We start from the raw sequence: 16,704 nt of genomic DNA on the forward strand, positions 1-16,704 counted from the left end.
AAAACCAAACCAAAACGATATAAAATGCAAAAAGCAGATTGGAGTATGGCTACTAGACACAGTGATACCTTAAAACCAACTTAAAGGAAGAGAGATGAACAGCTCATTGTGTTGGGGCCATGAAGAGGCAGAGTGTCAAGGCAGGGAAGCTGTAGAAGAGGGAGAAGGGAGGGGAGGAGGGGGAGGACGGAACCAATAAGATAAGAGAGATCCTATTTAAGGGCGCACTCCCAGGTGCTAGGGCCCGCTTCCTGAAGGCTCTATCATCTCCCACTAGTACTACAGGCAGTCAGATCTCTCATTGTCCCCTGCTCCCAGCCCTTCCTGCGCCCATGACGTCATAAGGATGCGGCAACAGTTTTTCTTCCGCCCAGATGGGAATATTTTGTCCCGAGTCAGCGGCGCTCAGATCCTGGAGGTCTGTTGCTCACTCAGCCTCCACTCAGTGGCTCTGTTGGTTTGCACTGGCCACTGAGCAGAGGCCCCACCAGTCTTCCCGACACCCTACCTTCTCATGTTCCCTACCGTCTGGCCCCGCACCCACCAAACCGGAGGTGACATCTTTGTCCTTCCTGGGTTTCCTGAGTAGCAGTTGGCCCACTGTGCCCACTGTGTCCACGGGCTGTGAACCGAGTCCTTTGAAAACCATGAGCACGGAGGCAGACTGGACAAATGCTGGACCATGCTCATGGCTCCACATCAGCTGGAAGACGCAGCCCCACACCAGAAATCCAGCACGTGGCTCGCTTCTCCTCTAGCCCGTGGGCATAATGGGAACCCCTCACCTCACTGCGGCCTCATGGCCCTGCCCTGTTTGGTCATCCGGTTCTTTCTGCGCTTCTCTCTCTGGCACCCAGCATTGCCAGCACAAAGCTCCCATCATTCCCCGCGGTGAACTCTCATAGGAAGGCTCCCATTGCCTACCTACCCCTTCTACCAGGAGTCAGAGAAGGGGCTCGCCAAACAGTAGCATGGACTTGGTGACTGTCCTATGAAATGCTTGTCTGGACATTGCAGATTGGACCATGTTAATAAGGGCACTGACATTTTGCTAGGAGAATGTTGGACAATAATAAAAACCAGCTAAGTCAGCTCAGTTGAAGACACAATGTGGAAAATACCCAGCTTTATTAAACCCAGCCTGGCTCTTCTCCCAGAAAGGCATACGGGGAAGAAGATGCTTGGCTTGCTTAATTAAACAAATGACACCACGCATATTCTAAGCTGTGTGAGGAAGCCTTCGGAGGCAGACAGACTGGAGGCCAGTCTTGATTACATTTTTCCTTTGTGATATGTGTTTTGTTAGTGAATCCATGAATCCTGAACTCATTCTTGAGTCCCGGAGAGTGGTCTTCTGGGAGTGACTCTGAGCATAGACTCAGTGTCCAGTGTCTTTGGGATGCTCAGGGATTCTCCTAAGCTCCTCTGCTTTCAAGCCTTTCAGACCATCAGGGATATCTCTCCAGAGCCCCAGGGATACCTGATGGAGAATTGGGTAGCAAAATATGGCCCGCAGGGAGCAGAAAGATGTGTGTTTCAAAGGCTTCCTGAATTCTAATCCTCTGGGAAGACAGGCTAGACCCAGTCGGTCTCAGCCCTGTGTGAACTGGTATCAGCGAGGTGCTCTGAACTGTTCACCTGCAGGTGGAGAGAGGCCAGACCCACTGGGTCTCACCCTGTGTGAACTGGTGTCAGCGAGGTGCTCTGAACTGTTCACCTGCAGGTGGAGATGTCACTATACATCTGGCTCCACGCTGAAGAAAGAATTCGCAGGAGGCTGTCTTGATCCCTTCCAGTCACACCCCAAGGTCAGGATGTGGGAAGAGAGCAGAGGAAGCCGAAGCAGAACTGGGAGCCGCACCCATGTCCAGTGCTGCAGAACGGGTGCAAGCTTAGGGGGGTGGGGATGTGTGGTGTATGTCATGACAGGCATCCCCAGAGCCACACCACCAGCCGTTCTCTACTGGCCCTGGCTCCCCACAGCCTCGTCCCTAACTCTTCCTCCTCCTTTCTCTCACACACCCTTGAAGATTCTCTCTTGTGTGAAACTGGGCAATCTGTGGTGAAACAGGTCACACGCTAGAGCATCCTCCTTGCAGGGAGCCTCCGGCTGGCTTTCCTCATGGTTCCATTGAGAAGCTGAAAGGGAACACGGAGGTAGCAGTATCTCCTCATTCTTTAAGAGGAAACTTGGGCCTTTTGAGCATCTGTATCAGGTCGGGTTAGGGCCAATTCCATGTAAAAGATAACAACAATACAGCTAAAAAGTATTGTCTACACAGACCATTGTGGCCAGGCATGTTAGAATACTGAAATTCAGGGACTGTTACTATTCTAATCTTACAGATGGGAAAACTGAAGACCAAGAGGACAAGTACCTAGGAGGCCTTGGTACTAATAAAAGGAGATGCTGAGAAGCAGCTTGGAGTTCAGTCTCAAAGCCTGTACTTTGGTGCTGGGCAGCTGGGTGTGGTGGTCCATGCCTATAATGCCAGCACTGGGGAGACTGAGGCAAGAGAGTCAGTGTAAGACAGAGGTAAGCTAGGGCTATATAATAAAGTTGTGAATTTGAGAATAGCCTGGGCTAGCATGATATCTTGTCTTGAGATATGAGGCGGGGAGAAGGATTAGCATTAGAAAACATAGAATTTAGTGTTAGGTTAGTCAAAGCTTTGCCACCTAACTGTGTGAATCAGGCTTTGACTTCACTAAACTTTGTCTTTCTCGTCTGCAAAATGACAAAGTGTAGCAAGTAGGGTTGCTGGGAAGGCCTGGTACTGAGTAAGGTCAACGAATGTGGGAAGGTTGATAAAGATGGGGGCGATGAAGATGGAGATGCCAGCGTTGGTGGTCTGAGGGTTCTGATGAGATGCTAACGATGATGGTGGCACTGCGTGGTTGATCACAGTGGTGGTGTAGCCCTAGATTTACTGTGATCTGTCTAGTTCAACGTCTCTGTGATTAACGAAATACAGTGTCGTGTTTACGTGCCTATTATTTATCATCTCCTTATGTTTAGGTTGACTAGATGTCATTGGAGAAGATAACTTCTTCACTGAATTGACGCCAGCTCCCCTTCTTAGGGATGCTAATTGTTTTGTCCCCACAATGTAATGGTCTTTTGGTTTTGTTGTCCTTTTCTGGGCTAACTTTAAAAAAATTACTCTGTGTATGTGTGATATGTGTGGACATGCATGCCACAGGTCACATGTGGAGGTCAGAAGACAATTCTGTATTGTCAATTCTCTCCTTCTAGCTCTAAGTGGGATCTGGGGATCGAACTCAGGTTGCCGGGCTTGTTCAGTAAGCACCTTTACTCCCGAGCCGTCATTCCGACCCTCCTGGGAAAACTGGGCATTTTTTTTCCTTTGTGATGAGAACGGCTTTAAGAAGAGTTAACTCGTCTAACTTGCCGCCTTGAAGAATGCTAGTATTAAATGGAAAAGTACTTCTAGCTGTGACACCAAAGCAGCCGGTTTCTGGGGGACAGTCGGCTGTCACAGTTATGTTAGCACCCCCGGGTGTTACATGAGTAGGAAGGCCCCGGCAGATCATTGGAAGGACACTGCAAGGCATTCAAAGAGCACGGAACTGCGCCTCGGGATTTAGCTTGTTTCTCACAATTGTTCTTGTTTTGCCATCCTCTTTACTTTGAGGGTCTGAGATGAAGCGTGCCTCAGGAGGTTTCCTGAAACTGGCTTCCGGTCTTGTCAGGCGAAGGTGGAGGCGGCATCATGGTGGGGAGTAAAATTGATGAGAAAGCAGTAGACTTTTACAGTTCACTTTATCCGGTGCTCTGAAACTTGTCATTTACAGCTGTGCAGACATACCTAGCAGCTGAAACTAGAACAGCTGTATGACTTCATTGCAGGGGGGCTGTCAAGGAAGCCGAGTTCCATGTTTGTCTTCAGGCAGTGTGGGGCTAAGTGAGCACTCTCCCCAAGAATTCTGTGGGTTAGATTGGCTCCACTAGATTCCTCCCCCTGGAGGGAGAAAGGGGAGGCTTATCAAACACCAAAAGAACGTTAGGAGAACTCAGGAGAAAGGACAACCTCCCCAGGGATATGTAAGTAGAGAGGAGAATCTTAGCGATACCTGCAGGCTGTGGAGAGGCTCCTGAGATGCAGTTGTCATGAGTGGTACCCAGGCTCGGGTTGGCTCAGTGATACAGCTGCCAGCTCACCCATGGACCTGCGAGGAAGCGCTCACCTGCACACCTGTGAGTGTGGCAGGGTTAATAAAAACCCAGAGACAGATATTGGGGTTCAACCTGAAGGTCAGAAAAGCAAAACAGCCGGCCACTGGCTCGTACCTCTGCCTCAGTCTGAAAGGCGATCCTGCCTCCAGGAATCTCAGAATGAGATCGCATAAGAGCTGTCTCCTCCCATCTTATATTCCTTTCTAGTGCTGGGATTAAAGGCTTGCAATACTACTGCCTGGTTTCTGTGGTAAACTAGTGTGGCTACTGGGATTAAAGGTGTGCGTCACCACTATCTGGTCTGTAAGGCTGACCAGGACAACTGTTTAACTCTCTGAACTTCAGGCACGCTTTATTTATTAAAAGACAAATGAAGTATCACTTCATGTGAGGAAGTCCTCACCCACGTTCTTGTGAGCAAGCCCAGGAATCTCATAGTTCACCAAGCTGACTTGGGTGAAGTCAAGTCCTTGGTCCAAGACCGGTGCCCTATCAGGGTGGGAAGGTGTCCGTTCTTACAGCTCCAGTTCCTGAATAGTCTTTGCTCCTCGGGACAGAAACGAGGGCTCTGCTAGAAGACGGGGACCCAGGCCAAGGCCATCGCCCCCTCTACCTGCAGACACTCAAGCGTCTTTCCCTGCAGCCCGTTCTGCAGAGAGACACCGTGTTCTTCTTTAGCTGTTTGTCTTTTTGCTGCGGGCCCTGATGGCCTCGAGGTTAATCAGCTTGAGCGCACACCGTTCGGGGTGGAAAACAGGCGGTAACTGTTCAGAAAGAGGCTTCGAGACCTTTCTTAGAGAAAATTTAAATAGCTGAGCCAAAAGCCCGTCAGCTTGTCCTGCCTGCCCTCTGCGAATTGGCTGAGGAAGTCACTAGAGGACATTTATCTCGGTTCTTCTTTGTATCGGCATAGGAGAAAACAACCATTACGGTGTAGCTCTGCTGCGTGCTCTCCCAGAAGGAAGAGATTTGCTCTATCTAATGCATCCAGGAGCGAATCTGTATCACGGCAATTTGCTCCCTGCGCTTCCAGGACTGGGGAGGCGGTGGCAGCCATTTCCACTGAACGTGCCTTCATCGCGGAAACACGGATTATGTGTTTTCAAGATTCCAGAGCAAGAGGAAATTGCCTATGGTTGTTTGGTTAGTTACATTATAATAAACCAGAGGGTTCTAGAACAGGGCAGGCACATGTGACTTTGATGGGCTTGGCATTGTTGACCTTTTGAGAGGGGCCCTCTCTGTGCAAGGGGATGCTTACCAATTAGCCCCTCCCCCAGGTTCCCAGCTGTGACACATTTGTCTCCAGACTTTCCCAAATGTTCCCTGTTAGGATGATATCACTCCTAGGTAGCAACCACCTTCTTGGCATAATGAGGGTTCTTCCTGATTCTCTAAAGACATTCCATAGTCCCAAGAATCTCTCTGGAAGAGACCATGAAGGGTTCCTGTGATTTGCATGAGAAACTGAGCCCTCTGCCTTAGATTGCTGGCCTGTCTCTTTCAAGTGACCTTCAACAGTGCATAACAACAGTGCCGAAACGTAATAAAAAAATCTCATTTAGGGCTTCTCAGTCCTACTGATTATATTAGTTTATTTTATCTGATGGTGTTGAGTTTTTTCCAGTTGACGAATTGGATATTTTTAAAGCATGGCAGTTGGATTTACCATAATATTTAGGATTAAAGGGGAAGAAGCAGGAAAAGTATTTTCTCTTGTCATGAATGTGACTAATTGAATTTTAGAATGCCTGCTTGGAGAGCATGTTCAATGCTAGACAGAATGCGGCCAGGACCTGCAGACGCGTCCGTGCTGTCAGAGGGGAACGGATCCAGAGCGCTCTGAGACCGGGGTAAACATGAGTGTGCTGACCTCATGTGGGCTCATTCTCTGTCAACACGCCACAGTGTCCAGGTGTCCCGGTATTTGGTTAAGTGGCATGCACGATGCCTGTGTGGGCTTTTCTGAACAAGGTTTAAACTGGTGGACTCTGACAAAAGCAGATTGTCCTCTGTCATGTGGCTAAGCCTCTAGCAGTCCCTCCAAGGCCGATGCTTCTAAGAGTCCTGGAGGTCTGTCTCTCAGACAACCCCTGGGCTTCCACGGCCACCTCAACTCTTCCCAGGTCTACATCCTACCAGCTGAGTCTACAGAGTGCACTTGCCAGTCTCTGTAGGTTCACGAGCCAGTTCTTTTTATGAGTTTCTTCTACAGAGAACGGAGGCTCACACTTGTTTGTTTATTTTTGAGACTTGGTCTCTCCATATAGCCCTGGCTGTGTTGGAACGCACTCTGTAGACCAGGCTGGCCTTGAATTAACATAGATCTGCCTGCCCTGCCTCTTGAGTGCTGGATTATTGGCATGCACCACCACACCTGCTGATTTATGTTTGTAATCCCAGCACTAAAGAAGACACAACCAACCTGGTCTATCTAGCACACCGCAGGCCAGTCAGGCCTACACAGACTGTTTCAAAACCACCACCCACCACCACCACAACCACCTCCACCACCACCTCCACCACCACTACCACCACAACAACAACACAAGACATAAAAGTAGGAGAGGGTGTAGTTGGAAGGACAGGTTTTGGTCAAGAATGACAGACCAGCGAAAAGGATAAATCTGGTCAATACATTGCATATATGAAAGTCAAAACCAAACCAACAATGTAGGCTGGGAGCTGGCTTAGCGTATAGAGGGCTTGCTTCAGAAAAGGAAGACCCAAGTTCAAACCATCCCTCCCCAACATGCAGGCTTGGCTGTGCGTCCCAGTAACTCCAGTGCTGTGTGGAGTGAGACAGCAAGATCACTATAGCTTACTGGCTGCTAGCCTAAGGCTCAGTGAGAGACCTTGTCCCAAGAGAATAGAGCAGAGACTGAGAGAACAGGACACTTGGTGTGCTTCTCTAGCTTCTGCTTGTGCTCAGGGACGCAACCTTTCACTAGGTGTCCATATACCGCGTACACACACAGACACACACATGTATACACGCACTCACACATACACCTATGTATATGCATACACAAATAAAAATAAAAAAAATCCACATTGTGTATGGATAGGAGACTGTAAATAAGGGCAAAAAAGTTTCCATAAATGTGCCTGTGCGTGTATGTGTGCATAGTTAGATGCCGCTTAAGAACAGGTGTTTGCTCTGAGAAATGAGCCATGACGTGATTTTGCCATTTTCAAACCGCGTGTGTATTTACACAGCCCGTGACAGGTGCAGGGTCCCTAGGTGATGCAATCGCATGGAAACACCCAGGAATCAGAATGAGAGGGAGGAGGCCGACCACTGAGCACACGGCTATGCGAGATGTGTCTATAGGTCATGTCCTTTGGCTTTGGATCTCTGGGGACTCCCAGCCCAGGCCATAGTTGTGATGAACTCAGTTTCCACTGCTGTCTCCTGGCTTTGCAGGAGCATATGGCTGTCGAAGCCACTCTGGAGCCTTGCAAAAGGCCCAGGTTTTTGTTTGGTTTGTGTTTTGATCCTGCAGAGACCAGCAGGATGTCCTGTCTTGGGGGAAAAATGCTTTTGAATTTGTAAAAAGCAACATTGAATCAGCACAGCAGCTGGGAAGTTAGGGATCTGCAGAACAGCAGAATGCCATGGACTGTGCTGGCAGGAGGCAGATGTTTCGAAAATAGTAAATTAATCACAAACCTGCTGGGTCTGCCAATATCTGCCCGCCACCCAGCTCTAGGGCATCCGAGCTCCAGGCTCCCCAAGCTTATGCCCTGCTTGGCTGAAGGCCTTTCCACTGTCCAGTGGCCAGGGTTATTGGAAACTGGCATGTCCCACACCTGGACACATGGAGGAGTGAAGGGCGGGTGTGCAGGGCAGTACTGTGCCCCTTCCGGGTAGCAGCGAGGCTTGTGATGTCTGACTATGTCCAGGTGCTTCTCAGGGAGGGTTGGCTTCCCCTTCTCTTCCCCAACCTCCTCTTGGGATTTGATGATTGGGCAGAATTCATGGCATCTCTGACCTTGCTTTATAAACAAGAATGGTGACATATCAGTGTTGGCAGAGAACTGTCTTAGCGTGTACAAAGGCTTCTGGGGACTTTTGGGAGGTTCTGCAAAATTCCATGTGTTATGATGATAAACTGAGACCTAAAAGGAAAAAAACAAACTTCTCAAGGTCTTCTGGGTAACAAGCAGACAAAGCAGGCCTTCAAACTGAGGCTCATCCCAAGCTCTGGGTTCTGTTGTCCCAGGCACTAGGAGCTAAGGAAAACCTATAAAATGGATGAGTGTTGATCCACCTAGAGCAAATCCAGGACTCAGTTGAATTCAGCATCTGTCCTTGGATGTGAGGAGGCAGTGTTGGGGTCTCCTCTGTTGTTTGCCCCCAGTGTTATCTATGGGAGCTTTCTTAGCCCAGGGGCACCTACTTAGCTTCCTGGTCTTGATCAGTCTTTCATCTACCATATGGGCATTCTGGCATGCCTCCATCCTGCCTCCCTGGCGCCTCCATGGTCACCTCTGTAGTGTTTCCAGGGGACTGTCCGCACTCTCCCTCACCAAACCCCCAACCTTCATTAGCATTTCCATGCCAGCCTTGGCATCTCGCCCAGTCTTCATTTCAACTTGTCAAACTCAGATCAGAAGCTCTGCTTGAGGCCACGTAAGAGTCAGCCATGAGTGGTCTCTTATCTCCCATCCAAGTTCTTTCTCCAGCCATGTTCCTGTTAGTGTCATGGTCCCCGATAGCTTGGCTACAGGCCTGGAAAGCAAAGCAGCAGTCTTGCCTCTCACTCTTTGTGACCAGACAGGCAGCAGCTCTTCCTCCCCACAGCCACGGGACCAGAGGCTCGAGGCTCAGAACAATGCGGAGGCATTAGCTGACGGTGATCTTTAAAGAAACACTCTTTATTGAGACGTGATTCCCATTGCACATATTTTTAATTATGCGTGTTTCTCTGTGTATATGCAAGCATGTATGCAGGTGTGCAGAGAGGCAAGAAGGGGGGCCTCAGATCTCCCGGAGCTGGAATGATATAGGCAGGTCTGAGCCTCCCAGCGTGGTTGCTGGGAACTGAACTCGGTCCTCAGCAAGACCAGCGAACACCTTCAACTGAGCTATCACTATGTCTACTAGCTGTGACTTTCCTATTCCCTCTGTCCACATCCTGGCTGCCCCCCTTCTAGATTTTCATTCTGGACATTGCACAGGGGTGACCTTATATAACCTGTGATCTTAGGTGACCATCTTCTTTGACTGGCATAGTTTCTCGGGTTCATCCGTGTTACAGCGCATCATGTTTCATTCCTATTATTGAGTTGTAGTCTCTTATATGAGCATACCTAATTCAAATTAGTGCCCAGCAGTAAGTAGCTGGTAGCGGCATGCTGAATTGCTCAGGGAACTGCCAGATTCTTTCTGTGAGGGGCTGCACCACTTTACACTCCCAGCTGGACCCTAAGAGAACTCTTGATTTCTGCACACCTTTGTCGGCACCTGTAACAGTCTGACCTTGGTTTTAGCTATTTTCCTGCAGCAGTGTTTCATTGTGGGTCGACATTCGGTTTCCTTGATGACTAAAGAGGAACGCCTTTTTACTTTATTGTTTTTTACTTTTAATTTCCTTGGAATAAGGTCTCACTATACGGCACAAGACAGTCTTGAACTCACGATCCTCCTTTCTTAGTCTCTCAGGTGCTGGGATTATAGGCATGTGCCACTGGGCCCAGCTAGGATATGTTCCTTTTTATGTGCTTACTGGCCATCGGTGTATCTTATCAGAGGCCTTTGATGATGGGACTTATTGACCACGGAGACTCATTTTATCTCCCCTCACACTAGAACACACTCACTGACAGGTCACGCAGTGCAAAGGTGATCCTGAACCGCAGGGAGACTGCAGACATGGCGACTGACCCACAAACAGCAGAAGACACTGCACCTGGGACAGCCGCTCAGCGTGGGGCCCCAGCGCTTCTGTCTCTGTCTTCTCTCTCTGCCTGTCCGTTCCAGGGCTAGTTCTGAAACCTGCAACAGGGGACAAGTTCAGGCTGTTATGGTGTCTACGGATCACACTTAGTTACCAACAACAGCTCTCTGTCCCCGGATGCACAGTGAAGATCAACATTGCTGTTCTTTATGACTCAAGACACACGCAGAGCGACAGTGGCCTCCACGAGTGACCAGACTAGCCAAAGTGCAGAACCGGCCACACGCGAGGTGGCCTTCAACTGCTGATCTTCCTTTCCCAGCCTCTCAAGTCTTCCTTGATTTACATCTTGCTGTGGTTGGGGAAACTTCAGCGGCCTGATGCTGGGGCTCCAGCCTTAGCAATCAGGACTTTGTCTGGGAGGACCTGAAATAGGTAAGTGCCGTGCGTATCAGAAGCTGTTCAGCATCACCCCGGGCTTACTACTACTAATTCTCTTTTAATTCTGCCCTGGAAGGACCTGCCCAGCACAGGGCCAGCTGCTGGACCTATGCAGGACATGCCAATCAACTGAATTAAGCCTTTCTGTTTCTGACAGTTACAGAGGTGACTATGCCCAACAGCTCAGCTCTGTGCGGGAAGTCGGCGTTGATGATATCCATCACGTGTGCTTGTCTGTACTTCCACTGAAACAACCAGCAGCCCTGGCGAGCTGAAAAAGGGAATCTCTGAGACATAAAAGAGAGACCAAGGCAGAATGCAGGAGCTTTATTAAAATCAACATATTCTCAATGTCATTAAGATTATTAAATTTATTTAGGGAAACATGTCACATTCAGTGACCTAGAGCCCACAGAGGCACATCAGAGACAGCTCAGAGTACACGGAACAGCCTCTCAGGTTGCTGAACTGAAAGGGACTATGGACGCTTCAGGAGTTAGGTACCAGAAGGCAAGAAGGTCTGCACAGGGGACCTGGTATTACCTGCTCTAAGGTCCTTTCCTGTATTTGGTCCCCTATGACAGAGCAAGGCTGTGGGTTCCACGACAGTGCTGCACCCAAGCCTGGGTCTCTAGTGTGAGCCTTGGTTCTTGGCACTGAAGAGGCCTTCAGTAATTAAGAATGAAGAGACTGACCAAACAGGTGTATGTCCTGCTCCCTGTTAATTTGGTATCCTGGGATACCAGATTGATTATAAGATTCAAAGGAGCCCGCCCCTCCTTCAGTGAAACGGCACAGGCCTGTTGAATAGTTCCAGAATGTTTGGTGGTGCAGATGCTGCAGGTCACAGAGCATCGGGACAGCCAGGAGTACTCTGTGAGCAGCACTCCAGAAGGTTCTATGTATGGCTAAAGGAGCCCTTTAACTTTTCAGAAAAGCAGGAATTCTGCAGCCATGGACCGGGGCCAATACAGGGTATGCTAGGGCAGGAAGAAATCACAATTTATAAAATCCGTATCATAGTGTTTTGTTTTGCTAACTTTATCAAATCTCCCCAAGGTGGCTTCTTCCTTTTAAGACCAAGAGTAAGGACTCTAAGTGACTGCCAGGATGAAGGAGTCCTCGGGACTCGCCATGTTCTGCCAATGGCCCTTCAGTGTCACACAACTCGGACTCAAGGAAAACCTTTGCAGTTGGAACCTCTCTAGTTTTAAATATGGGGATCTGAGACAGTGTGTGGGGGGGTCACTTTGCTTTGCCTTAGGCTTTTCTCAGAAAGCGCAAGTTCCTTTGGTCAGGGGAGCATCGTAGGGAGCGGGCCTGGGTGCTGAGGCTGCAGAGGGCGCCAGGGCCAGCGCGCAGGTCATTTGCGAGGTTGTTGGATATGTTGTGTTCTTGGAGAAACATGTTTGTCCATGGAGGCATGCGGCTTCTGGTGGGCCACTTGGGCAGCCGCCGGGGGAAAGTCTTTGTCACCCTGCGAGGAGACAACACACAAGCTGGTTAACAGGAAGTGAAAGGGGTAGAGAGACAGTTCTCTGACCCCAGCCCCACCCTTTGCTGCAGGGCTGGGGATGAGTGGGTATCAGGCTACCTCTGCGGCTAAGCAGGCCCTGCAGGCCAACAGAACCACGGGGCAGAGGCTGGAGCCCCTGATGGAACAGTAATGGTGCCTGCAGGTTTGCCTGGAGAAGACCCGGCTGGTGTCCCTTCTAGGTCTGATTCTGTCATCTGAACCGGGAGCAAGACAGGCCAAATGCAGAGTCTCAAACTAGGATCTGTCAGCAGGGCTGTGAGCCTGTGGGGGGCCTGGAGAAAGGGGCGGGCTATGTTCAGCTTCTTATGCCAACAGCGGGCTTGATCTGGGCAAGGGCAGACAGAACCGTGAAATCAAGGACTGAATCTGGCCCCATGCAGACAGTGACCTGCCACGGGCTGGCTGGCCCTAGGGCTTAGATGGCTGTGATAGCTGTCCCCAGCAATGGTGGCTTCTTCCTCAGAGGTACATGGTGTGTCAGAAAACATGGGTGTAGTCCGAGGGCCAGCAAACAAAAGCAGTCAGGCAGGACACACATGGGCATGCTGAACTGGTATTTCATGTAAGCCTCCTTTGTCATACACTGTACTGACGCTGGGAAAACGCGTGCAGGCCAGGTTACTTGAGGCCCAGAGCCATAGCCTACAGTGTCAGGTGAATCGGCAGCACGCAGGCGGGTGCTCAGCTGTGGGCATCACTGAAGCACTGGTGCTTATTAAAGGCGTAGGCAAGAAGAGACTGCATGGGAGTTCACGTGCCCACACTCTTCCAGGAGCGGATCAGGTGCAGAACCGCGCCGCTCTGCTGTCTGTGTGCAGAGGTCACACTTACCCGGGCAATAACACCGGAGATGTACACTGTTGGTTTAGGCGGGCTGGAAAACAGATGAGGAAAAAGAGGATTTAATGAATGATTCACACAAGGGAAAAAAGGGCAAAGCAGCTGTGGAAGAGTCCAGAATGAGCAGTGGTGGCTTCTGCCACCGAGGAGGGAAAAGAGGAACGGGGAAGCTGACCTCTTTCCTCTGCTGCTTTGTCAACAACCAGGCTGGGGAGGGGGTTGGGGGCTGTGAGTCTCAGGGGGCCGTGGGACTCCGGGGCTGTGGGGCTCGGAGTGGCGGGGCTCGGGGGCTGTGGGACTCGGGGGCTGTGGGACTCAGGAGGCTGTGGGACTTGGGGGCTATGGGGCCCAGGAGCTGTGGGGCCACTTCTGAGGTTAGTCCAGGAAGAGCGTGGAAATGGACTGCAGCAAGTAACAGCTGAATTACATAAAAGCACCGATTCTTTTATTGCTGGAATGAGTGAGACTGTGAGTCTATGAGACTGGAAAACAGGCTTCCCTGAAGTGGGGCAGAAACAGCTTCACACGGGGTATTCCTCAGAGGCTTCTGGAAGTTTCTAACTTGGGAGACTCAGAGTCAAAGCAAACTCCAGGCCTTGGTGCCTCCCCCAACCCCCAAGAATTATAAAGGCAAAAAAAAAAAAAAAAAAGCGGCTGCCGAAGGTAGTGAGTTCTCTCAGCTGACTGTTTACAGTCAGCCATTTGTGCTTCCTGTTGCTTGACAACAGTTAGCTGTTAATGGCAGTTGCTTGCAACTGTTCACAGTTGTGTAACAATTGTTCACCCTGTCAATTGTTAGCAACCGTTCATGGTTGCATAGCAACTGATTACCCTGTTCTCACTACTGTACTTGACTAGTCTTTAAAAAAAATCTAAAAACAATATATATATAAAAAAAAAACAAAATAAAAAAAAAGCCACTGAAAACTAAAAGACAAGATTATGTTTATGGGTATTTTCCTGCATGCATCTGTGTGCTTGGTGCCCAGAGAGGCCAGAAGAGGGCGCCAGATCCCACAGAGCTGGAGGTGCCTGTGAATTGCCCTATGGGTGGTGGGAATGGAACCCAGGTCCTCTGGAAGAGCAGCCAGTGTTCGTAATTGTTGAACAATCTCTCCTGCCTCACAACTTGAAAAATAAGTGTGTGTGTGTGAAGGTCATATTAATTGTATACGTTTTCTTTGTGTTAGTGCCAATTCTTAACACCTTAATTCATATTAAGCTCCCTGAAACTGTCTACAGTCTGAGGGGCAGAATATAACATCGAAGTAATCCTGAGGGAAAAGAGATGGGCCCAAACACGTTCAATTGCTGCAGTCTCACGCGGCTACTGCGGTGGCTCTCCTTCCCAATTCCTGTGGATCTGGTCGTATTCTTCTTCATTTTTTTTTCTTACAAAAGTAATCACACTGTGTCAGAAACTGCTTTCTTATTTGAAATATGACAGGCATATGTCACGTATAAAATCCTGTTATGGGCACTGATTTCTTGGAGAAATGCATGGTGCAGAGTTCATAAACGCCACGATGAGTCAGAAGCAGGGAGCGGGGTGCCACGAACTAACGTCCCCGGCAGAGCCACACCTGGGTTTGAGATGCTGATCTAAATGAGTTTGGGCGCTCTGGTTATTTCAAAGCCCTTCATTGTTTACCTCTGCACCTGCTCTTTCGACTACGACACACTTTGGAAGGTGTTAACTAAGCATGACTAGGCCACTAGCTGCCACCAACCCCGACCCCAAGGGTGTCATCAGACAGTCTAAAACCTACAGTGCAAACACCGTTTTGTGATGACCACCTCCCTACCTGATGAACCTGGTAGGCGCAATGATGTCTCTGTGTACTTGTGTGTACAGAGGTCAGAGGCCAGCCTTGGGTTATTCCTCAAGCACCGTCCACCCTATTTATTATGTGTGTTTGACATAGGTCCTCTCGCTGGCTTAGCGTGTGTAGAGCGGGTCTGGCCAGCTGGTCAGGGAGTCCAGGGATCTGCCTGTACCCATGTCCCCAGCACGGGATCACAGTGCACTCTCCCACACCTTACTTCTGAGCTGGGTTCTGGGACTCAGGCCATCACGCTTGTACGGCAAGGGCTTTGCCATCTGACCTCTCTCCCACTCAAATGCACTGATTTAGGACTTTCTTTGGTTCATGCAGCTGCTTCCGTGGTTGAACAATTTATTGGAGGAGATCTGAACTCGCGTTCCTGGACCATATTAACTTCTAGGGAATCCATATTCACGATCTTGGAATAAACTTTCTCTTACTGCATTTGAAGCAGGAGCTGTGTTTTGTTCTGATGGTATGCGGGAGGCATTCAGAGGCAGACTGTGGACAAGTCACAGCCCAGAAAGACTGGGGCAGAACACGGGACCGAAGGGAGGTCCTTGGGACGCTGTTGTGCTCAATGCCAGGCCTGCTAGGCAATGGTTGAAGAAGTATCGCGTGAGCTTCCAGCCACCTCCCATAGCTCTGCATCTGGGTTATGCCGCAGGGTTCCTTTGAAGGAAGCCACAGCTAGGCTGTGTGTGTGTGTGTGTGTGTGTGTGTGTGTGTGTAGGCAAAGGTCTTACTATTTAGAAAGTGCGCGAATGCTTACATCCTAGCGATTATAGCAAAACCACTTGAAATTCCTCAAGTAGTTTCTGTTGCTCCAGGAGAAGCTTCACCTTACAGCTCAGAAACATTCCTGTGTCTCTCGGTTTGGCTGATTGCTTGTGGTGGGGCTAACTGGGTCAGAGCTTTCTCTACCGCATGCCAATTTAACTGCAGAGAGGAGTCAGTTTGCTAATTCCAAACCTCCTCGTGTAGTGAAGGGGCTGCAGATGCGCAGTCTCAGAACATGCTGGCTACTTCCGGCAGGGACCACCTTGGGAGTTGCAGCCGCAAAGGCCCCAGGCCCATCTGTCTGACGCACAGCCAGCTCTGAGGAGTCTCTGGGGAGGGCTGCTGTCCTGGTACACGGTGAGGAAATAATCAGAGGCTGGAAAGGATGAGTCTAACTCCTTCTTGCACACCGAGGAACTTGCCATCCTAGCCCCAAGATTCACTGTGTTAAAATGGCTTGGAACTCTGAATTACTATGTCATAGCTGCTGTCCAAGTTGCCTGGAAACCAGGTTACCAGGGACCTCACATCAGCACCTGCTCCGGGGCATCAAGAACAGTTGATCATACCGCAAGGCTGCCTTGTGTACTATCCCCCTACCTGCCTCCTCTATTTCCACTCCAGCTGCGGCCTGTGGGTATTTGGTGAGTCAGGCTTGACAGGCGGGCGGGGCTTTGCACTGAGTGACAGGGGGTGTGAGAATCAGGATAGGCGTAAACAGATGTGGCTCCAGGGCAGGTTGGAAACAAGCCTTTTTCCAGTCCCTACTCAGCACCCTACCACTCTGAGTCTCCCCATTATAAACTTAAATGGCTGCAAGGGCTTGAGGGCTGGAAGGAGACCGCAGGGGTAAGAATGACCTCTCCTATCCCCATCCATCACAGGGAGGCTTGGGGGAGACAGTCATAAGCTGAGGACCCACGGGGAGCTCAAGGAGAACACTTGAAGACCAGGTAGCTCAAAGGAAAGTTCATGATGGAGGAGCTCTGTGATATGGCACTGGACTCGAGTGCTCCAGAGCTCCGTGCGCTGCGCCCCTACGTGCCCGAGGCCGTGCGCTGCGCCCCTACGTGCCCGAGGGTCTATAGCCACAAGCACCTACTTTGCAGGCTCCATTTCTCTGATGGAAATCTTTCTGGCCAGTGCTGTTTGGAAAACTCACCATTGTTTTCTTAAAAG

At 49.9% G+C, this 16,704-nt stretch overlaps 1 protein-coding gene across 1 annotated transcript in view; it reads right to left on the bottom strand.

Moving 5' to 3' along the window:
- Positions 1–10,854: 10,854 nt before the first annotated feature.
- Positions 10,855–16,704, bottom strand: part of Dap (death associated protein) — a 39,953-nt gene continuing 34,103 nt past the window's right edge. Inside the window, exons 3-4 of the mRNA XM_057789812.1 lie at positions 12,911–12,953; positions 10,855–12,019 (exon numbers count right to left, since the gene is read on the bottom strand). Coding sequence (XP_057645795.1) covers positions 11,906–12,019; positions 12,911–12,953 — 157 coding nt within the window. The 3' untranslated portion in view covers positions 10,855–11,905. The remainder of the gene's footprint in view (positions 12,020–12,910; positions 12,954–16,704) is intronic.

This window comes from Chionomys nivalis, chromosome 15, assembly GCF_950005125.1.
Source record: "Chionomys nivalis chromosome 15, mChiNiv1.1, whole genome shotgun sequence".
Taxonomy (NCBI): domain Eukaryota; kingdom Metazoa; phylum Chordata; class Mammalia; order Rodentia; family Cricetidae; genus Chionomys; species Chionomys nivalis.